A 23,254-nucleotide genomic window follows, 5' to 3' on the forward strand; every position below is an offset into this window, starting at 1 on the left:
ACCCTTTGAACCACCTAATACCTTCGCCCTATCCATGGGGTGGCTTATCTTTCGTTCGCGGTTACGTTATCTCGGATCGAGGTACTGGCGTATTTCAGAGCAATGGTGTGAAAATATGCACACACTTCGAACAGATAAAAATCGAATATAACTGGTTGATATAATTAACGATGTAATTGGTTCGCGAGTGTATCGTGTTTACAAATCGAACTGTCCGAAGTGTTTGCGATGTGCATGTCAGTTACGACGTATTCTACTCCGATGCTATTCCCCTTCGAACGATTTTCTGCAGCGGTTAAGCGAGTTTAGCGTGCGGTTGATGCCGAGTGAAATACGCTAGGGTCGGATGGAACAGCGGTTACGTATTAATTCCATGTAAAAGGTTAGCTAGTTCGGAAATTGGCGATGGATGAATCGGTGAAAATAGCGAGGAATTTTTTCTCCTCAAAAATGCCATTTTATTCGCGATACGAAATTCCAGTAAAATAGATTCACGTTTAACAGTTGCGATATAAAATCTGAATGGGCAGTCCTGTTTTTCTTCTCACAGATTATAAAAACGGGCTGCTGTCGTATAGAACGTTGTCGATATCGATAAAGTTCGCTGTCCGAGAGGCAGCAACCGTTTCGTTCCGCGTCGATTCGCGAAACAGTAAATATTTGCCCGGATAATGCGAACTTTCCATCCGGCGCCACGTATGAGTCGACTGTTTTATCGCGCGCGAACAGGATCCTCTTTTTTTTACTCTCGCGTTAAGGTACAATGTTTGCCCTGGTCGGAGCACTCGATCGAGCAACGTTCTACTTCGATTTTGTATTTACGACACGCGTTGAACATTTTCGCGATTGCGATCTGCGAACGAGTATCGTGCCTCGTCAACGATGTGCAACGGCCGTACCGAGAGAAATATCACCGTCAACGTATCGAAACGGAGCTTCCTCAAAAGTTACGAAAGAGAAATAATGAGACAAATAACGAGGCAAATAAGAGGAAAGATGGCCTAGTTTTAAGCATCGAACATGGTACTTAACAGACAGTTTATATACATAGGGGACTCGCATTAAATCAGAGAAAGATTTATTTTATTCAGCCTGAGAGGACTATCTACAAACGTCCACGAACCACACCTCTGTCGAATTTCTCCTCGTATCGTATTTTCTACATATGGAACAACGTACCTTTTTCTAGCTTATCTTGTATAATTAAATCTCTCACGACTTTCCATATTCGTAGCACAAAACAAGTAACTCTGTGTTCGAATAAATTCGCGATAAAAGAGGGCGCTCGTTAAATCTACAGTTGCCAGGCTAATCAAAGATATCGAGAAAGTTTCGAGCCGCGAATAAAAAAACAACGTATGTACGCGGGTCGAGTACCGCATACGTGAACACAGGGTTCCGATAATCGATCGGAGAGTTTCCCCGGGGCCGACAACAATGATCTCTGGCCGGGCTCTTTTCATTACACTGTTACGAGCGGTAGTCCATCGACGTCTCTTTGATCTCGTCGTGAAAATCCTATTTCGGTCCGATGGCCGGTATCAGCCAGGCCACATCGCGGCCACGATACTTCAGACTGCAGAATTTTCACACTGTCGATGACCGAGCGTGCGCCACAAGCGAGGATACCAGTGGATTGGGGATCGATGGCAAAATCTGACGATATCGACGAGTACTTTGACCCCGACGCAACGATCGGCGAAATCGAACCGCTGAACAAGATTTTTCGAGAAGGTATGCACAGAGAGCGTAGTTTTTCCATTCGAGGAACGAATTAGTAAATTGAACCATCTCTCTGTTTTTTCTCTGCCTTTTATTCTTTCCATCCACTTGGTATTTTATTTATTCAATTTTGTCGTGCCTCGAGTAGAGTCGAATTTGGTTACAGCGGTGGATATTCGAGATTCAAGCAGAACAATTCATCAGGGTTGAACACGTGTGGTAATCCCAGGCATATATCAATTAATTTACGCGGAAACTGACCTTCGTGCATCCCGAGCGGCAGAGACTGTGGCAGCTGACAATGCCGGACAAAAAGCCCCGGCCGCAGACGAGGAGAGCGAAAGGGAGAGAAAACGTTCACGGATAGGGGGTGTTAACGAAAATCGATAATACGCTCTGCGCGGGAATGGTAAGCTTTTACGTTTCTATCCCCCCCCTCGATAAATTCGGTGATAATGATAGAGCGGAGGTGTGCTTGGCGGGCGCGAATCATCGAAAGCGATTCCCGGGGCGCATCAGCTGTTCTGGGAACCTTGGGCTGCCAAATGGCTGAAATTCACAGGCGGATGGAATCGACATTCAATATACGCAAAACCAAATCCGTGCAAACACCCGGGCTAGGGTTAGAGTGGCTGACAGAGTGGATGATAGAGGGGTGTGGGCGGGCAGGCTCGCGAAATAACTACGGATGGATCGAGCTGGACGAAGAGAGAGAGAGAGAGAGGGCTGGAATTTAGAGAGAATTAGAGACAGAAATCTGGCGTGTGCGTAAAGTGGTGAGCGACAGACCGGAGAAAGTTCAAGGCTCGAGGCATCGATTCTCCTGGCTGGTGAGTCGCGGGAAACAGCCAGAGAGTGACACAGAAAGAGAGAGAGGGAGGGGGAGAGAGAGAGAGAGAGAGAGAGAGAGAGAGAGAGAGAGAGAGAGAGAGTGCCAGCACGAACAGAGACGAGGATCGTGCTGGCAAACAAATTGGGGTAGCGAGTAAGAGGGACGAGAGTAGCAGAACGAACGGGAGGAGGAACAAACAGAAAGACAGGCTCGAAGGAAAAAAGAATGGAGAGAAGATTTCGTCGCCAATACGTCTCGAACGAGCAATAGATCGTAGCGTAGGCGTCATTGCAATTTTTCCAGAAGTGAATACACAAAACAGAAAGATGCTCTCCACGGTGCGAGTTGGCCCGTGTTCGTACAGTTGGGTCTGGAATGAAGAGGGTGGCGTTCGGATCAATACCAACTGCCCCTATTCTTTATCCGTGTATGCACGAGCCGTAGTTTCGTCGCGGGACGTACCAACACGCAGAGACCCCGCGAAACTGTGTTCGTGTGTTCACCAACGTGTGTCACTCGTTCGATCCATACACGCGAACATTGTACCTGTGCGCGTATATTGGCTCTCGCGTGGACGTGGCTTTCGTAACAGCAACCTATCGGACGAGCAGGGGTTTCGCGTGTGTGCTGGCAGAGATCGTTTCTGTGCTGGAGCGTGTCCGACCGTACATAGAGCCCCGCCACTGCGGACGCGTGTCCGAGATTGACGCGTAGCCGGTTGGTTCCACTTGTTGGATGACATTAGCGATCATTATCACGGAATTATCGTCGCAATTTAACGGCCCACCGGCGCGATTCAAAGTTTCTGGGAATTACGATTTTACAGAGGCGTCCCGCTGCAACGACACGGATCGAACGTTGGTCGTCCCTCGATATTGGACGTTTGGTTTTAATTAACGCCGTGCGCCTCGACCGACACACTCGCGCCATACCTGGCCACGTATTCCGGAGCGTTGTATCGCGGGGTTTCACGCGACTGATTTCCCTAACAGATCTGGGCTTTCAATTTGTTCCACGCGTGTTGGCCTGTCGCCGGTGAGCGACAAGGTTTAACGAGCACACGCAATTCCTCGATTCTTTGCGACCGCGTACCGGAACTAATAAACTCTAATTTAACACGCCACGAAGAAAATGGAAAAGGCGCGAGTGTTCCCGCATGTCTCTGATTCCCGTTCACGCGGACGAAACGCGCGCGAGACCGTGCTACGTGACGGGACGTGTTTGTTCTCGGTTCCCGTAAACGATATTGCCCGTGCAGATTACTAGAATTTATCGAGGCAGCCTGCAATCGAGCATCGGTAGTAATTCATGGAATTTAATATTGCTCCCGTGGAGCGGAATCATGGATGTACCATTTGACTGGAAAAAGATTTCCGCGTGATCTAGCGCCGTGAATGGGCATCGCTTTTCACTAATCGGCCCTTTCCACCCTTCGACAGATTTTACCAGGTCGTTGCTCATATTTCATCGGGGAAACGCCGGGTGTCCGAACGACCGAGGAGTTTCAGCGCTAATACAATGTGCATATATCGCTATGGACGCTATTAAGGGTGACACTTGTCAACTGGTCAGACGTCCAGCCGTGCCGTCTGACGTCTCTCCGTGAAACTTTCTTGCGAATAAACGAAGCGACGTATTAAAAAGTTTCTTTTCCCCTGGTTCCTGACGGAACGAAAACGCGTGTAACTTTCGTCGAACAAAGTTCGTCTTTTTTCTGGAACGAACGTGCCTTAATAATTATTCTCGCGTGCCTAACGTTCGACATTCCGTAACTTAATTATGCGCTCGACGGATGGCCATCTGTCTCTCGACGACCCGGCAAATGTAATTCATCGGATCGGTCGACGCAAGTAGCTTGCTCGAATTTGTCGGTCGCGCCCACGCTGAAAATCTAATTTCGATCTACACGAGTTTACCTCCTCGCATTGACCTAGTGTGTTCTGATAATGATTCGTCAACTGTACGTGCGCGATTACGACTAATATTACCTGGTAATTACGAGCTGATCAAAGACTGATTTCAGGCTAATCGATTTTCTGAGCGAAACTCGAGTGCGTGGCATACATTCGAAAAGAGCAAACGAAGATTGTACATTAAGACATTCAGTTCAGTTTGAATAACCAACTTTTCTCTAAGACTCTACATATCGTACGCCATTAAACTGGGGAATTTAAGAATAATAAACTTGCGCATCGACCAGGCTCGAAAAACTTGGAAGTTCTAACGCAACTTTAATGCGTCCCGAATGCATTAAATCTACAGTTTCTGAACGGTTTGGATTCTCTTGAGAAATTGCACGTCGCACGCATGTACGATCTTACTCGAATACGGTGAACCACGTACAAGATTGCGCGACTTCTGTGAGAAAACGCGACACGGCAGTCTCGCAGTTTCAGAGATTGCCAAGAATTTGTCACGATCAACCGTGATAGTGCGAAATTGAATCCCGTCGGGTGCATTAATAATTGTCTGTACCTCGTTCCTCGACTATTTTTCCTTTCTGCCTATTGCTATCTCAGCCGATTCAGCGAGATCGAATGAGGTCTACAAATGAAAGACCATTTTAAAAGTGAAATCGAATGCTCGAGAGGTGCGACTGATAAACTTCGACGACCTACATTTTAACAGTGCCCACTCGACAGCCACTTGATTACAGCTATACATAGACGCACATATGTACACGTGCATAAAAAGCGCGGATACGAAGGGTGAATCTTTCGCGTGTATAGCTACAAATCGCGAGAGTCAAAGGCTTCGACACGGTTCGTCGGTGTGAATCGCCGGCTGATCGAGCACGAATCGAATAAATTGTCGCGCGGTGCTCCTCGCGTACACATTTCGTTTCATTGCACGCAGGGGATTTTCCAGCGATATTACTGATCGTAATCTTCGACGAGCATCAAAGAGATCCATCGCAATTCGCCGCGAACAAAAGCCACCGCGTCGGACCCGAACGTATCATCGATTAGCGGCGAAAAATCGTGCGGATACGAGAAATTTTCCCTAGTGATCATCGTCGAGCAGCTGGAATTCATTTCGCGTATTTTATATGCCGTTCGTTCCATTAGGTGACTACCTTGCCTTTCTATTCCCGATAAAAAATATTCGACTAAAAACTAACCGTAATGCGATACTGTCAGTCAACATTAATGTAATGCAATCGACGACGACTCAAAGTAAATTAAATTTCGAGTACTTTCAGCTGTACAGACTTCGAGCACGTTCGTTCATCGACGATACTCGTTGATCGTTTCTAAATATGCTCCAGGCACCTCTACGGACCGTCGAAAAACAAGTTTGCTATTTTTATATAAGCAAGCACTTCCGAAAATCGTGCAAACGAGTATCGTTCCTGTGTTTGATCTTCCAATATCTCTGTCTGCGTACGAGGCGCGTAGAATCGTGAAAAACAGGGGTCGCGAACCTCTCCGATATCCAGCGATCCTTTGATGAATTAAATGTACTGAATACGACCCGGCATGGGCGTCGACGATTCAAAGACACCCATTGAAATTTTCTGCATTCGCGAACGTATAGAAAATTTGAGATCCAAAAATCGAGGAATAAAGTCAAGAGCGCGTGTAACGCGGAAAAATCGTCGAGATAGAAGAGACGCTTAAGAGGGTGTTCAATGACTTCTAACCAGTGGAGAACGTTCTGTGTCTTCGTTTCGTAGGGGGCATTGTGTGCGATGAAATGACATTTCGATAGTGGAATGGTATTCTCGAATAGCTGCACTTGTCTGTGGTAGACAAGTATCTATAAATGGTTGTACACTAAAGATACAACGGAGTGGACATATACACACGATATGGGAATTCTGAATAAAAGGATCTATTTCCCTTTACTCTTGATCATTGATTTGCACATTGCATGTTTAATTGGATATATTATTATCACTCCTATGAGCAGGAAAGTAATTTAACGAGCGAGATGTTGAACCTATTAATTTTAACGGATTACAATGAGAACGTGATACGCTTAGCAACGATTAAAAATAAAATGATTCTCTGCGTCATAGTAGAGCGTTGTGAATTAATTATCCGACAATCAAACTGCTCCTTTTATAAGTGAACCATCGACTTGACGCGGGCACCTTTGCAACCTTTAATGATAGCTCGATGGAAGAGGGAAAGGGGTTCAGACAACTTCCTTGTCTCAAGTTTTCCTAACGCCTGAACACGCGGAAATTATTTTCTTCTCGGTCAGAAGAAGACTTATTCACCGGACGGAAATAAAACGGAGCACCTTTTCCAATTAACGATGATGGTTGAACGCGAATCGCGAAACTTTGCGAAATTAATTTGAAATAACGAGCTGGCAACGCAAAAAGAAAAAAAAACATACGAGAAAGCAGAGGGATAACATATTTCCCTTAACAAAACAATTTTTAACCGTGACAATACCGTAAACACAATTATCGGAAAAATGCATGTCCCATTTGAAAAGCTACGCGCAGGTGAACTCGACACATGATACATCGACGTGTAGCATAACCCGGGCGTTTTTCCATTTTCTCTTTCTCTTTTGTTTGTACAGTTTTCTTCTTACGATAACATTCTCGCAAAGAACGGACGCACGAGAATTTTTTACCGCAATGGATCATTATGATTCGACCAGAGAATTATTGTTCCAAAAGATTTTCGTAAATACAATCCGAAATGATTTAATATAAAAGGTTGCGATAAATTCTTTTGCGCTTTCAGCGGTGAAGCGATTCGACATCGAAAATCAATAATATCCAATTTATTAAAATCCTACCCGTCTGCGACACTACGTTTCAACATTTCGCATACTAAAGCTGTTAGCCTTTATTTTCTCTCGAGCAGCGAAAGAGTCGAGAATAAAAGACGGCCATGATAAATTATACTTTAAAAACCGTTCAGTTTTCGACGTACGTCTAACTACGTGTATACGAGGAATAAAAAGAAAAAATGATAGGAAAATGGACAAGTTACTCACGTTCTCCTCGACGGTTTTCTTGATCTTCGCTCCAGCCTCCGCCACGGTTTTTCCAGCCTTATTCACGGCGCTGTACAAAAATCCACCCAGAGTCTTAGCACCTGCCAGCGCCTTCGTAGGAACTGTGGCAGAGAAAAGGGAGAATAATGAGCACTGGTGATACGTTATCTAGCCGAGCGGAATTTAACGGGGACCAGTCTACGAAGAAATGTCGGCCAGAGGCGCGAACAAACTTTGCCAGCAGTTATCCATGAGTGAAAATACGAGAAACCCGGATACGTCACTCGAATTTCTCGCATTTCACGATCTCTCCCGGGGATTCTGGCGTTTATCACCGACGCTCGACGAAAACTAAGCATTTTAACGAACGAGTGCCGACCGTTCTGAGTGGAGTCGGCTGATTGGGGGATGTTATTTCGCGTAATGAAGTTGGCTGCGGGAAAATGTATAAAATGTCAGGCGATAAAAAAAAGTAAGCTGCTCTGGAATACGTTTCTTTTTCAAGATGTAATATATGAGAATGTTATTTTATTCTATATCGCATAAAGGATAATTATTAAACCAACGTCCAGTTTTGCTTAATAAAGCAGAGGTAAAATATTCAGGGATAAAATTGCGAAGCTTATGTTGGCGATTAATTTGTCGATATTCAGAATTATTAATTTGTGTCCTGCAAGCTAATTTTCCTGGCTTTATCTCGAATTACGGTATATTAATAATTTTGATACGCGATAATTTCAAAGTAATCGAATATATGAAAAAAAATTAGTTGAATATCGAATATCATCGATACCACTGGTATGCTTCGTAGATGATTTATCCATTACACATTTGATGGAGCATTTATACTGATATCGTGGTATATAGCTAGTAGATATTAATTAACAGACGTTGCTTGACAGATTTCGAGATCACGAGAGTCATTGTGCCTGGAATAGAGGACACATCAGCGAATATCAACCTCTAATCACAATGCATTGCTTCTATCTGCAAGATCAGTTTGAGAAACGATCTTGGATAATGCAAAACATTATTCCACTAAGGGACACTAATAACATCGAAGAATTTAATATAATCATTCAAATTTCAATTTCTCGATTTTTTACTTCACAACCAGCGCGAATAGAATGTTCAAGACACTTTCATTTAGAAGATGAGACCACTCGAAAGTATTAAATTTTAATAAAGACGCGCGCACAATGTCCCGCACCTTTCCTAACGTTCTCCAAGCGAAATTTCCATCCCTCGCCAGAGATGGGCGTCTGGCATCCAAGCTGCCACCTGACAGAATAGCTGACGGTACGCAGGATCATATTACTCGAATCTCTGTGTCACCCGTGGCTCAAAACGCGCCACCCAGGGTGGCTCTTTTTAATTTTTAATTTAACTTCCTCCCTAAAAGTGTCCAAAAAGTTCGTACGCGAGACGCTCGCTTCCTTCATTCAATCGTAGGAATTTTATTTCCGACGAATCAGACAGCGGTTTATAGCGAAAGCAACAGTCGTAACGTCCGACGAGAAAATTAATCGGAAGTTGCGAAGAAGGCTCGTCGTTAACGTGCATAAACCATGAGCGTTGCTAGCGTAGCTGCTCGGAGTTCCCGACGTAAACCGAGGCCAATTTAATCAACCAAATTGAGCCACTTCGATTCGCGTGGCTACGTCGCCTCCTCTGTTTCTTCGCAGTTCTTCCTCGATTTCTCTCTGTTCCTCTCTCATTCCAGCGAACGTTTCTTCTTCCCATTTACTACTATTTATTAATTCGTTTCTTCCAGCCGAATGAAGCCTGAATGCGGGAAATTCCAGGGATCAAGGTGACTCGGGAACACCGTATTCACGCGATCCTGGTGCCGCGCGACCAAAGTCACGGCCGAGCGAGCCCTCAGCCAGCCAGGTCGTACGAAACGCGGTGAAAAAAGAAGTCGAGAGCCATCGTTGAACTTTCATAGCTGCTGGCACGGTACCAACGGTCCCCGAACAGGTGCCAAATATCGTACGAGACTCGCATCGCGCAAGGGTATCCCGTGTAATTTGTTACCTGACAAGATCGAACCCACCCAGCGCGGCACCGGTGATTTACCGCTAACACGTATTAACAACGGGAATAATAAGAAACATTGCACCACTGTAACCCTGTACACCGTCGATTAATCGATAGAGGATGCACCAGCCGGGTCGCGCTACGTTGCGTCATCGGGATGACTAAAAATTCCCGCTCCGGAAGAACTTCGAGATTGGATTCACACGCGAATCGATACGTTACTATCTTTCACCGGATGCACTTTTATCCTAACTTGTACGGTTCTGACAGATAACGAGCGAGGATCTACGTGACGGGGCGACTCCCAGTCTGATTCAGGAACAATAAGACGAATTTTTTTTCAACTGGTGTAACGTCAATAGAGGAACTGCGAGAGGAATTCGGAGAACGTGACCAGCAGTTCTTCGCGAGACGCTAGTCGACTGTGCTGTTCTAGAGCTATGCGCTAGAGTGGCTACGGGAAACGGAGAAGACAGAGGGGAACAGAAGCACGTGAAGGATGGCGATGCGCGTCGCATAATCGGTGCGTGATAACTCTCTGAGTCACGGTCTCGAGTGTCTGGTTAATACAGATAAAACGCGCGAACCGTATTTATCCGTATTTATCCAGCGAGATCCACTTTACGGCCGTTCGAATTCTGTAGAAAGAAACAGCTAATCGGAGGCCATGGAGCCGGGCTTAGGGATTGAAGGTTTCATTTCGCAGGGCGCACCGTCCCGTGTCCGATGCGATTACGTCTTAACGACGCGAACTGGGAGCGCTGAAATTTTCAGCAGCTTCAGAAAATTATCTTTCGATTACACGAAGCTATCACCTATTCGAGTGATTGTTTTTTCAAAAACTGAATAACGTTCCAGATAGAGTTATCAAGCGTCATATAAAATTGATATTTAGATTATGGAACTTTTGTACGCCTTTATACTTGATTCGCTTCGCTCAACTATCCAGAAACGAGCTCGAGCGTTTTTAGCTCGAGGCAAATTTAATATTTAATAAAATATTCTGGCTTCCTCGCTGCGCCGTTTTCAAAGAAGAAGCGAAACGATATTAGGGTCCCGTTTTTTTAGAATCTAGCGCATTAGAGGTAAGTATAAATATTGAGCGAGTGCCCTCAAATATCTTTACTGCGCGAGCCATAATAATAAGCTTGTCTTCCTCGACAAAAGTCAGGATTCAACAAGATTATTCACAATAAAAGCCCAACTTCAAGATTCGTGACCATACCCTTATTCCAGGGGGAGAGTGGTTGAAAGAGTGGAGGATCTCTAGAAATCATATGACGTGCCGACTGGCATTTAATCAAACATCGACCTTGCGCCTCCACCGTGTTAACCTCGTGCCAGTTTCGCTACCAGGAAATCAAAGAGCAAAAGGAGAACAAAAAAAAAACTGAATCGAGAATAGGGGTGGGTTTTCCCTGTCGAGTATCTAACCATTGTACACTTCGTTAGTCTTAAATCTATATTTATACCAAGCCCCCTAACACTAGTATAAATTCATTTATATCCAGTGACGGCCCTGAAGATCTCCAAAATATATTACAGTTGTTTTATCTCGGAACGTGAGTGCTTCAAAAGGGCTGTAAATTTACATGTCGGACCTCCGTAACTACGTGTTACGCGACCCTTTAAAAATGCCTCGTAGGCCCGCTTGCTATTCCTCGGGGACAACGTGGCGTTCGAACCCCGGGAACGTGGCGGGGATATATATATATATATATATATCTCGACGGGGCCGGATGCAACGGTAAATAAAGTTACCAGCTTCTTCCCACCCTGGCAGGCTCAATGATTTAATAATCCCACCTACCACGACCTTAGTCTGGCAGAAATGGATTTAACGTTTGACCCCGCCAGCGGAGATCTCCTCCCGCGAGTCCTCTCCCCCGTTTCTCCTTTTCCCGGTGATCGCGTTCGATTTATCACCCCAGTCAGAGAGAGAGAGAGAGTCGTTGCACCCCAACGTCGCGCACACGGTTCATTGAACTTTCTACCACCACTGATAGCGGTGGCTTTCTAGCCACCTTCAAGGTGCATTCCCGTGCAAAGAGAGTAGCACACGAGGGTGCAGGAACCCCGTAATAGGACCGCGTATTCGTTGTTCTCCGAGGGGGTAGCTCTTGTAAAACTCCTGGCGCTTGCGCGCTAAACAGAAGTGTTGTTTTCCACTCGTGCCGTTCTCCAATGCCGGAGAAAGTGGGAACACGAGACAGAGGAGAATCTCGCGATTCTCAAACTTCAATTACTCCTCGATTCGGAAAGAGGAAAACGAACCCCGTCGGTTCGAGAGAAGCCGGAGTTTCGCAGTCTCGTAAACTCTCGATGTCATCGAACCCTGGCCGTCTTCCGGTAGGTCGGTCAAAGAACGCGGCCTGTCTCTTTAAGCTATCCATCTCTACTTCTATCCGGCTGGCTCTAGGAGCGACTGTCTGTGTGTACAGAGGACTTTTCAAAGGGGTAAGGCCAAATAACGAGGGCAAAATTCTTTCCTTCCCCGTTCCTTGTCCGGCAAGTTCGACGTTTCGTTAAACGATCCTCGCGCTTTCAATCGCAAAATTTCTCTCTCTCTCTCTGTCTCCTTTAGAGCGTTCCTTTTTTGCAAATTTCTTCGTTGTCTTCCGTGGATTTCATCAGCCCCACCGCAGCCTGACATTCGAGCCACAATAGGGAAAATCTCTCGACGGAGACTGGCTGCGTTCGAACAGCGACGAAACACCCCCAGAGGAGTGCGCCGGCAGACTTACGGGCGTCCGTAATTAATTCTAGTGGAAGCTCGTTAGAATCTTCGATCTGACCGCTCAAGCTTCGATAATCTCTTTCGCTCGCCTCGGAAAGACGAACGGGATTGGTGAAGCGTAAAGCGGATCGAATAAGAGTGGCTAATTTCCGCGTGGAAAGCGGGAAAGAAGGTCGACTATCGATGGTCAACTATCTAGCGTTCTCGACGCGACAAATTAGAAAATTTGACGGGAAGTGGAACGTTGGAGACGCGCAAGGTCGCGATACAGGGGGAAGGCGTTGATTAAAACCCGAGCCACCCTGTCCTCTCGCTGCAGCTTTGCTCCAGCCGGCTCGACGAAATAATTAGTGCGTGCAATTAGCTTGTCTCGAGGCAGGGCTTCGTGAAAATTGCAAGATTAAACGATTGTTTGTCGGGAGCCAACATAATTTCCTCGAGTCGGGATTAATGTCCCTCCGGAAGTCTTGTTCGAGTATGCAGGCTTTGCTATAGAAAGGATCGATGGTGACCACTGCTGAGAGATTGTCCTGGTTATGAATTTAACCGGTCTGGTACAAAAAAGTTGGACGAAAAAGCTCTTTAAACTTTTACGAGATGAAGGCAAAAAAAAAAACCCGTATAAAATTCAATAGCAATTTACCGTAGCATAGGACACAACGAAAGGAAAAAATGGAAGGATCAGAGGAGAAAGAAAGGGAAAGGAGTGAGAAGCGCGAAAAAGCTTACGAGCGAGCCGAAACGCCGCGTCGTTCGTTATATTTCGTGTGGCATCAGTCAACCCAGATTCTCGGCATTGAAAACGCATCAGTCGGAGGTAACCTTGACCTAGCGAGGCGCGGAACCACCAGCGGAAAAATTCGTGAAAGCGACGCAGAGGATCGCGCGCGCTTCCAGCCCGGAACCGTCACCGCGAATAATTTTACGCGGTTTGCAAACGCGTGCGCGAGCGTTTCAGAGACAGAACAACGCGCCTCCGAGCTAGCCTCTCCTCTCTCTTTCTCTCTGACAGAGTAATACTGTGCGTGGGATTTGAATTTCATCGATGAAAATTTCAATCGTTTCCCACGATCGCCGTTCGTATCCTTTTTTTCTCTCGTCGTCATCCTGTTATCCTCGTTCTCTTCAATTTTGCATGACCGCGACACAATATAGCCTTGACCGCGTTTTTGCCGCTGGTAAATCTGTCGAAAAATCTAGAGGAAGCGTTGATCGACCGGCAGAAGAAATCGGGTGTGTCCTAGGTAAGCTTTCTAGGGCTTATGGGGCTTTCCCTGTTAAGTCTTTGTTAGGGTGGTATACAAGAAACGGCTTTTGAATGATTCCAAGCTTTACTCCAGCTCTTTTTCTATATTTTTCTTCCTTCCTCGTTTACTTATTCGAGAGATATTAAATCCCGATTTTTGTTTAATCTAGTTTCACGTGGAATCAAACTTCAACAAATAGGCGTTCATTTTCTTAAGCAAAAGATAACTTCTCCTCTAGATCAAGTACTGTCTATCCAATAAAGCAATTTCCAACCAGCGAGAAGCTAAAATGGATGTAGAACAGGAAGTAAAAGAGGGGGCAGTGGAAAATGGGGCTTCCGTCGTGTGCACATCCTGGCCGTCGATCTCCGAGAGAAAAGTCGCTTGAGCGGTCGTATTGATCGACGAAGATGGGAGTCCAACCCCTCGACGCGAGGGATGCCTCTACTTGCTGACTCGATCTGGCAATACTCTAGGAAATTTCTTGAGGACGTTTCGTGGCGCACGCCGAGGGCCACCTACTCGTCCATCGCGTACACGCGAATCGCGACAATCACCCCTGATTTATACGTGTACGTATGCGGTCATCGAATACCCCGAGGGAGCACATAGGTTGCATCTCTCAGGCGACACGATGCTTTATCGGGGATCGACGACTGTGTCCACAGACATATTTAGGTGATCCAAGCCCCGGGCCAAGGACGAACCTGTTACCCCTCTATCGGCGAAAGATTCTCTCTTCTATCGCCCCTTCACCCTTTTCCCTAGAGACACCCCTTTCTTACGTGTTTTTCTTTCGAAGTTCAAGCTCTTCTCCTCGGCTCGTTAATCCGCGCTCGACTCGCGTACAAAACCACCATCCTTCGACATTACGTGTACTTAAGGATTATAATCCTGTACGAAAATCTCGTTCTCTTCCCGGAACCTCCCCTCGGAACTTAATCTCATTCCGTTGACGCCATTACGCGGCGTACTTTTTTCCTTCTTCCCGTTCTTTCCTGATTTCTTCATCTATTTTTTCTTTTTCGCCCCTTTTTTTCCTCTTGCTCGAGAAACTTCTTTCCACGGTGCCGCGAGTAACTTCGCAATTGTATCCGAGGGCATGCTTTATTCTCTTGCCCCCGCGGAACTCGAACCGAGCAATGGCATTATGCAACGGGTGTTTCCTTTTCGCGTCCAAGTTTCCCACCTCTCTTAGGGAGGTAACGACGTTAGGGAGATTGCTTCTACTCTATCGTGCCTCTCGCGACCGAACAACACGACCTATTCGACCAACGGAACGATATATCCTGCGACAGGGACGATATTAGCCAGGAGACTTTGCAGAACTTGAGCACGAACTTCGACGAACACGTAACACGTCGCCTCGACCTCCTGCTCACTTTCCCTGTTGATTAAACACACCCTCCTAATGTTAAAAAGTCTCCCATGTCCTTGCTTCTGGCTCCCAACGAGCGTATTAGACAAACCAACGGAGTGGAAAGAAGAAACCCTTTCGTTTCGACAGACTCTTCGCCAGTGCGATCCTCTCTTTCTACATTTTCTCGTACAGAGAGTCTCGTGAGTATTGTCAGTATAAATGACACGGAACCATGAGGAAATGCGTGACTCTGAAAGGTTAATATCAAACATTTCGTGCCAGTTTGGACGTGTCATAAGAAACTGGTGTGAATATTGTAACGAACGTAAGAAACGCGAAGCCATGGATCGTTCAGAGGTGGTTTACAGATGTTTCTAAAGCGCCTTTCAGTTTGAATAAAATAAGTCTCTCTCTCTTTTCTATGCAAATCCCTATAGTATGCACGCGACGCGTGGATACGTGACTGGCTATTCTGGGGATGAAATCTAGATATCACAAGGTAATAAAACAACGACAATAAAAGCTGCCATAAATGCGCGTATAGGTCGTTGGATACATCTGTGCATCTGTACGTCAGAGTTAAAAAAGTGATGTTAAACGATCGGAAATAGCGTACGATTTTTTTTTTTTTAACAGAATGTCTTTGACACGAAAGAACGTTTCAACGAGCACTTCCAGACACTTCGCAAAACGTGGATAAAAAAAAGTGGCTTCGGTTTGCGGCTTTACAGGCACCCTTCAACATTTTATTTCTCTCGGAGAAAAGGATTGTTACGATGAACGATTATATAACTTTGTTCACCTTTGACAAACAACTGCACGCCGTGGAGAAATAAACGAGATTCTACGCGATGAGATAAATCGGGAAGATTTCAATAAAACACGGGTAGGATAAAGTTAATCAGTCCTTCCGTAACGATATAAAATTTCACATGCGATGCTACTTCAAAGACAAAATCGATTACCATTCGCATATTTCCGTGCATGGAATCCGCGGTCGTACGAAAGTAAAACGATTCGGTAGAAGGATTTCGCGACAAAAGACGCATAATTTCCGAGCCTCGGAGCTTTATCTCCATGGACAGGCTTCGCAGACACGAGGATGGAATAATGTTGAAATACGAAAAGGTTCGCGAGATAGGGGAACACGATCGATATCGCGCACGGCAGAATGTTTCCAGAGTCCTGCGACTTTCTTGTCGCACAGTGCGAAAAAAGCAGACCGAGACAAGGTGGTGAACAGCCGAACCGTGCGTCTCAACTTTATAGAATTTCGATAGAACGTTCAATGGAATAGACGTATGAAAAAATGCGCAATCGTTTCGACGCGAAACGTATGGATGAATGGCCATTCGAACGGACGTGTCAGCGGTCAGTTCGATGTCCGACGTGGTGCTAGATTGAAATTTTGATTTAATACAGAACGGCGGAAGAAACGAATGGAAGCGACGTTGGCCACGTTTCAATGGCTTTTAAATATTTCAGGTTGATAACGACAAACGCGAAACGCATTGCTTCGAGATTTCCATCGGCGTCACGGTAGACTCACCCTAAAATAGCGAACAAAGCCACTGTACGTGCGCGTCTAACTATTATGAAAATTCTGTGAGGATTTTATCGTCGGCTGGCAATGGCCCGCGGTATAAAATTCAACTTCCTTTGCCGATAAAATCCTTTCTCCTATCCTTCTTCTTTTCTCATGTAAATTTCCGGATTCATATTCGCGCCGCAACAATTTTGTCCGCTGTAAATATCGGATTTGTATGAAAAGCAAAAAATTCAACTTTTTTTTTTCGCGATTGGCCAAAGAACCATGCTCGGAACGATCGCGTTAAAACGCGTGGGCGCGTTCATATCTATTTCGAACCATTTTAATTTGAAACCGCGCGAGCCACGGTTGAAACAAATTAATTATAAAAACGATTCGCGGTAATTGAACCATTTTACGAAGAGTAATATACACAAATTAAATATCGTAGCCTTATTGCATTCCCCCAAAAAAAGAGGAATTCATACCGCGAATGACTGGTTTACCGATCATGAATAGATTACGCGTGTTAACGATAAATTGAATCTATCACCGTGATACCTCCAATATATTTAAAACGAGTACCATATATTTTTTCTTCCTTTCTTTTTCCCTGCTTCTTCTCGCTTATTCACCTGTTCGCTTATAAAACAATAACGAGCAACAATTCTGGCTCTATTCGTCTTGCTGAAGTATCTCGTATGAATGATGCGCGTGGGTGGGTATCAACTTGAGATTTTCAGAAAAGATCGATTTCGACTCTTGTGGACCTGCGTCCGCTGAAATGGCTTCTCAAGTATCTCAAGTTGACGATCGGTCGAGCAATCGCTAGCGTCGATAACGAGTAAAAGATAGGAGAAAAAGATGAAGATGAATGGGGGGATGGAAATGGCAGATCGATGAGGAAATCGAGGAAAGCTAATTTAATAGTTGAGCGCATCGATAGCGAGCGCGGTATCAAATCGTTCAACTTTATCGAGTGCGTACTGCATCATTAATCAGATAAGTTTAGCGTGGCTCGCCACGGGGACCGAGGGTCCAGGTTACTCTAATATTCTCGTTGAATCTTTCACTCGATCGCGTAGACGCTGCGCATTTAAATATGCATATCGAAATATCAGAAGAGCCGTGCGGGAAATATCAAATCCCTGCTCCAGGTGAAACAGTTATACACGGGAGGTTTCGTTGCGCGGACACGCGCATGGAAATACCAAAGGCTTTTTCGCTTTTCCACGGATGACTATCGCTCGCGATCGTTAAACGCAACAACCACCACCGGAGGTGAATAAATTTCGCGAAAAATACCGGAGGCGACTGGTACGTCTGATAGTTTCTGCCTTTTCGATCGATCGGTTTACCGTGAAATGAATAACGAGAAAAGTTTCGACTGCAATTTTTCTGGTTAAAAAATCGTTCCCTTACGCTTCAACGCTTGCCAATTGATTACCAAATATTGAAACAATAACCGTTTAATATCCCCTCTTCGATATTTAAGCTAATTTAATGAACGGAATAAAAGTGGTTTCGAATGCGTATTAAATCCTTAACAATTTCAAGTCTTATTATCTTGTGGTGTAAGTATATAATCGAGCCTACTTATTATTTGAATCGCCTTAAACACTAGTAGAAGGTAGTTAAAAAGCAATTGAAAAACTCACCGCCTGCGAACGTCTGCTGTCCTTCCTTGTCCTCGGTCGGGGAACCTAAACTCGCAGGACCGCTATCGGCCCCGCCAGTTGCACTGTAAGTACAACGAGAAAAAAAACACGGGAATAAAGTACAAACGACTGGCATCGCAGTGCATTTCATACTACTCTATAGAGAACGTTCTTTAGAAGCTTAAATAGGAAATGCAAGTAAAATGTAGAGGAAAAGCGAGATTTATTGTTCTATGCATTAACCATGTGATGTAATCGTATGCAGAAAAAAGTGTGAACCTCAAAAGTATAATATAATCTACCTTTACTCTCGTCACTAACGCTTACCTTCTATATCACCCATTAATCGAATAATTAAAAAAAAAAAATTACACAATCATTCTCTGACGCCTATCCATCTCGCGCTTCAAATTCACGATTTCAAAGCGAACACGTTTGAAATGCAAACGAATTCGAAGGTTGAGATTATCACCTCCGACGCAGCTGTTTTGTCGCGATTAGAATACTGTTTCGAATGCGGAATAATGTTGGAATGCAGTGGAGAAGTTCTTACCTACTGGCGTCGTCGTCCTTCGCCTGTTCGACAGGGCCCTCGATGTTTTGCGGTACCTGTGCCTCGTTCGCTGCACCGGCTCCCTGTTCACCTTCGGTCCCCTGAGCACCGCGGCTTAATCCTGGTATCCCGCCGCTAAACCAGCCTGTCATCTGCGATTTCACACCGACCAGCATGTCCAATTTGCTGCTGCCTTTGGTTGGGCTGCGAGGGACACACAAGGATAACGATACTTTAATTACCACGCGACGACCACTGGCTTAGCTTAACTCGCGACAATGCCCACGGTGGTATGAAAAAGTGTACACCTGGTTACGAGGCGAGAAAGGAAGGATATTACGCGAGCGCAAAGAACAAAAGTTGCTTAGTGCCTTGAGAAATCATTCATCTGGAGGTAAACGCTTCTCTTCCTTCCTGGGGTTTCTACAGCGGATAATTGCTAGGACGTAGCCAGAGCTTCGACCGCAAGTTAAGGATAATTATTTAAGTGGAAAAGTTGCGAAAATATCTGGTCCCAGAGCGATGTTATTAAGAAACGTTCACGCGCGTAACAAGTTCGCAAACGTTCAACTTCGATGTCTCTAATTGCTTTATTTAATGATCACAGCTAACAGTCGCGGACGGCTATTAATTCGATGCACCCTATCGATCGAGTTCGATCGCTGGCCAAACGGTAGAAACGAGATGCGTGTCATATTTTGCAGTACCCAAACTTTTATCGAAGCGATGTTGTTGCGATCGTTACCTAACACTTGTCGGAAACAGGCCAACGGAAGCGAGCGTACTCCAAAGTGCACTTCCGATTTCTGTCTATTCTCGCTATAAATATGTTAGCGCAAAAACAGGTCAATGCGACCCGGTCCTGAAAGGACAACGACGAAACAGTGTTGAAACTTCACGTATATAACTCGTTTAAAAGTACCATAGCTTTTATAAGTGATTTATGGAGGTCATAAATGTAGCCAATTAAAAGGGATCTAGGACAGCGATCGTGAAAAATTTCATCTCGCCTCTAGCACCCCTTTTTCTTGCCTCTTCTTTAAATGACCAACGATTAAACAGTAAACGAGTGTTTTAAGCACACGTATTACTTTTTACCTTAATCAATTTCGATCGGAATAAAGCTAGCGATACCGATCTTTTGGTTTTAACCGTTCTAATGTGGCAGTTGTGCGAAATTTTTCTTTCCTTTTAAACTTTTGAAATACCCTCTTTCGACGCCCTGCACCCATTCGTATCGATATCGCGATAATGACGCTCCGTTATTAACCGGTATTAGATTCGCGTCCGAACAGATGCAATTATTTTGAATTAGCTGCTTCCATGCTGTGCAATTATGCTTTCTGCATAACGTCCATTACGAGTATCAAACGATGGATTAAAGTATTTGGAAAACTGGAAAATTTACGAAATTGTTAAAATTGAGGAAGGGATGAGTAATAAAAAAAGTTACGTACTCTCGTTACCATTTTACGAAATTTAACAGTTTCGTAAGAGGGCGACCGCGGTGGTATCGATTGCGACCTATATAAAAGATTACGACCGCCACCCCCCTTTCTTCTTCCCTTTAATAGAAACATCGGTGTTTCCTCATACGCGAACGAAGCTCGTTCGAATCCTGCACAACATCGTCGTTCGATCACGTAGATACCTGCTACCATCCACAGCGACTTCTTAAAAAACATTGCTCCGCCCACTTTAACGGAAAAACAATTTTTCCCCGTGCGGGATACCCGTGACAGGAAATTCTATCCATATCATCAACGAAACTGACATTCGTTCGATGCACGATGAAATGTTTATCGTGACAACATCCGTAGATACCGGGAATAGAATCAGCCGAGCAATTGACCCGAGAGTTGCTGAATTATGCGCCACCTTTACTCGAAGACCGACGTACTCCTGGGAAATTGTTTCGGTGAAAACGGGCACGATTTTTTCTCTCGCATTTCCTTTTCCCCTGTCTTTGCGTGGCGGATGAAACGTGCGCGAAAAATTAAAAGGCAGCTCGATTTATGGGTATCGTTGCGCTTATTCCATCCCCGTGTGAATAAAAATATGCGGTTGTGGAACGTGAAATAAATTAAAAAAATATATCGACTTTGATGGTACGTAAAAGGTGTTCGAAGGGGTGCGAAAATGAATAACAAAAATTGAATTCTTCTCTTGAGGAGTAAAAAGAGGATTGGACATGCTATTGTTAGTCACCGTATCAATGCGACAGATACCATTCCACACTGATATGAATATGATTTTATATATGCAAGGATAATAAGTACAGCGTATTTAATAATGAGTAACATTATTCAGTAGAGGGGAAAAAAGGTAAAAGAGGAATTGTAAATTGTATTTAATGAATAGCAGACGTTAAATTATTCGAAATCAGTCAAGGGAAAAATTACTGTGCATTCTAAAATGGGTGTAAAAAAATCCTCTCTTCTACAAATTGTACATTCCGTGAGAAAAGTTGTTCGATAATATCTATGCGAATCTGCGATCGTATCGCTTTTTCTGTACAGAACGTACGACACGTTTAGTGGTGATGCAACGTTTAAAAGTTTTATAACATAATACGTAAAACGAAAAGAATATACACTGGGACGTGTACTTTGCAGAAAGTATTGCTCCGAATTACAGAAGGAAGAAAGAAAAAGTAACGATGCGCATAGTACTCCGTTCAGAACTGAAAAGATGTACAAACAACAATTTTCACACCTCGCAATATGTGAATATATATAAATCGTACTAAGTATTAACTACAATGGATCACCTTCAGACAAGGTTAAGTACAAATACGTACATTCCGCTTTAACCTCATTTTGGTTGACGAAATGTCGTAACATAGATGACATTCAGCCGTAAATAGGCGTTTTCGTACAAAAAGCAATCGTTACCTGGCGACAAATCGGCAACATTCACACTGGAACTACGCGTTTCTTTATCTCGAACGAAGAGGACTATTCTGCGGCGTAGTATAAACAAGATTAGCTCGTTTGGCAAAACACGGAAACGTCGTGGACGAGACATATCGAGCGACATACGACAGCGTAATAATATAGGTTAACAATGGTACTCACCTATCTTTCCTGTTTGCATCTTCTCCCTCGGGGACTGTCGCGATCTTTTCCTCAGCCGGCAATTCCGTACCGGCGTCTTCCGCCTTCTTTCCCATCCACGTAGACACCTGGTTCGTTAATCCGGTGAACATCTTCGATATTATAATACGGCAACTGCTTCACACTGGAATATGCTGCGTGATATCTTGATCTCCCTCCTCCTTCCTATCTTCTACGCTATCACAAACGTCCCCGAAACCCTTACGGGACCGAATGACGGCAGATACTTGTCCGCTTCGCTGGTCGCGTAACCACGAACTGCGCGGATTCTACGCGCGACGGCGCATATCATTCTGCGCAACCTGTGCGACCGACGGTGGCGACGCCCAACCTGGAACGGAAACAAATTGAAACGCAACGCTTTAATCGATTTTCACAAAGAACCACGCGAAATAAGTATGTGTAACGTATGCAATTTAACATATAATTTAAAAGGATTAGTGCCGTATGCTTGCGAGAACCTAAATGTCCCTAGAAATTTTAGAGATATTTATTTTTCAACACCTCCTCCTGTTTAATTTAAATTAAACAAGATGTACACAGTATACATTTTTACAAATCGGACCTACGTTTATATGAACTTTTTTGTTGCTTTTCAGCTGTAGCATCAGCTGTAAAAATATCTTACACCAGTAGTGAATCACACTGTATATTACACATCTATTGCCTTCGTGAATTCGTTTCCGCTGCTCTTGCCTTCTTTCTGCTGTTCTCCCTCTCATCTTAATTGCAGAATTTTAGAGTACTGCTGATTAAATAAAGAAATTCCTTAATTCTCATTGAATAGAAGAAGTAAGATAAATTATATCTCCCGCTTTAGAGGTAAGAGAGAAAAAGATATATAAGAAAGCTATAAGAAAGAGTGAGACAGATGTTAGTGACCCTGCTCTGGAACCCCTCGCGCCATCTCTGCGAAAAGTGCTCAAACTTGTCGCACAGTGTTATCAACAGTGAAGTGAACTACTGAAGAACTACTAGCGCCATCTCTGCGAGAAAAACTGTAACTAATGCCCGACTAGTTTCAGCACTTTTCCAAGAGATGGCGCTAGTTTTTCAGTAGTTCACTTCGCTGTCGATAACGCTGTGCGACCAGTTTGAGCACTTTTCGCAGAGATGGCACCAGAGGTTCCAGAGTAAGGTCGGTAGCATCTGTCTCACTCTTTCTTATAGCTTTCATATATATCTTTCTCTCTCTTACCTCTAAAGCGGGAAATATACAAGAAATTGTATTAGAACTACTGAATATACAAGAAAATCCAATAAAATTACTATAATATGCAATGAATTATAATAAAAAAACTGAAATATACAAGAAATTACAAAAAACTTAAGTTTTATATAATACAATACGTATAATATTTCTTCTATCTGTCGATGCAATTAAATAGTTTAAAAAATATAACAATTCCACTAAAGATAATAAATACAGATACATAATATCGTATGTAATTCTTTTTTTTTTTAAAGTAGCATCGAACGTGGAAAGTGTCGGAAATCAG

General features: G+C 44.3%; 1 protein-coding gene across 2 annotated transcripts in view; it reads right to left on the reverse strand.

Annotated features, from left to right (window-relative positions):
- Sap47 (Synapse-associated protein 47kD) overlaps nt 1–22,018 on the reverse strand; it is a 54,710-nt gene extending 32,692 nt beyond the window's left edge. For both annotated transcript variants that reach the window (XM_076904615.1, XM_076904616.1), the window contains exons 1-4: nt 21,717–22,018; nt 18,640–18,843; nt 18,087–18,169; nt 7,517–7,638 (exon numbers count right to left, since the gene is read on the reverse strand). In XM_076904615.1, coding sequence (XP_076760730.1) covers nt 7,517–7,638; nt 18,087–18,169; nt 18,640–18,843; nt 21,717–21,847 — 540 coding nt within the window. In that variant the 5' untranslated portion in view covers nt 21,848–22,018. The remainder of the gene's footprint in view (nt 1–7,516; nt 7,639–18,086; nt 18,170–18,639; nt 18,844–21,716) is intronic.
- Nucleotides 22,019–23,254: the final 1,236 nt, after the last annotated feature.

The sequence above is a fragment of the Xylocopa sonorina genome, chromosome 11 (genome assembly GCF_050948175.1).
Source record: "Xylocopa sonorina isolate GNS202 chromosome 11, iyXylSono1_principal, whole genome shotgun sequence".
In the NCBI taxonomy this organism is placed as follows: domain Eukaryota; kingdom Metazoa; phylum Arthropoda; class Insecta; order Hymenoptera; family Apidae; genus Xylocopa; species Xylocopa sonorina.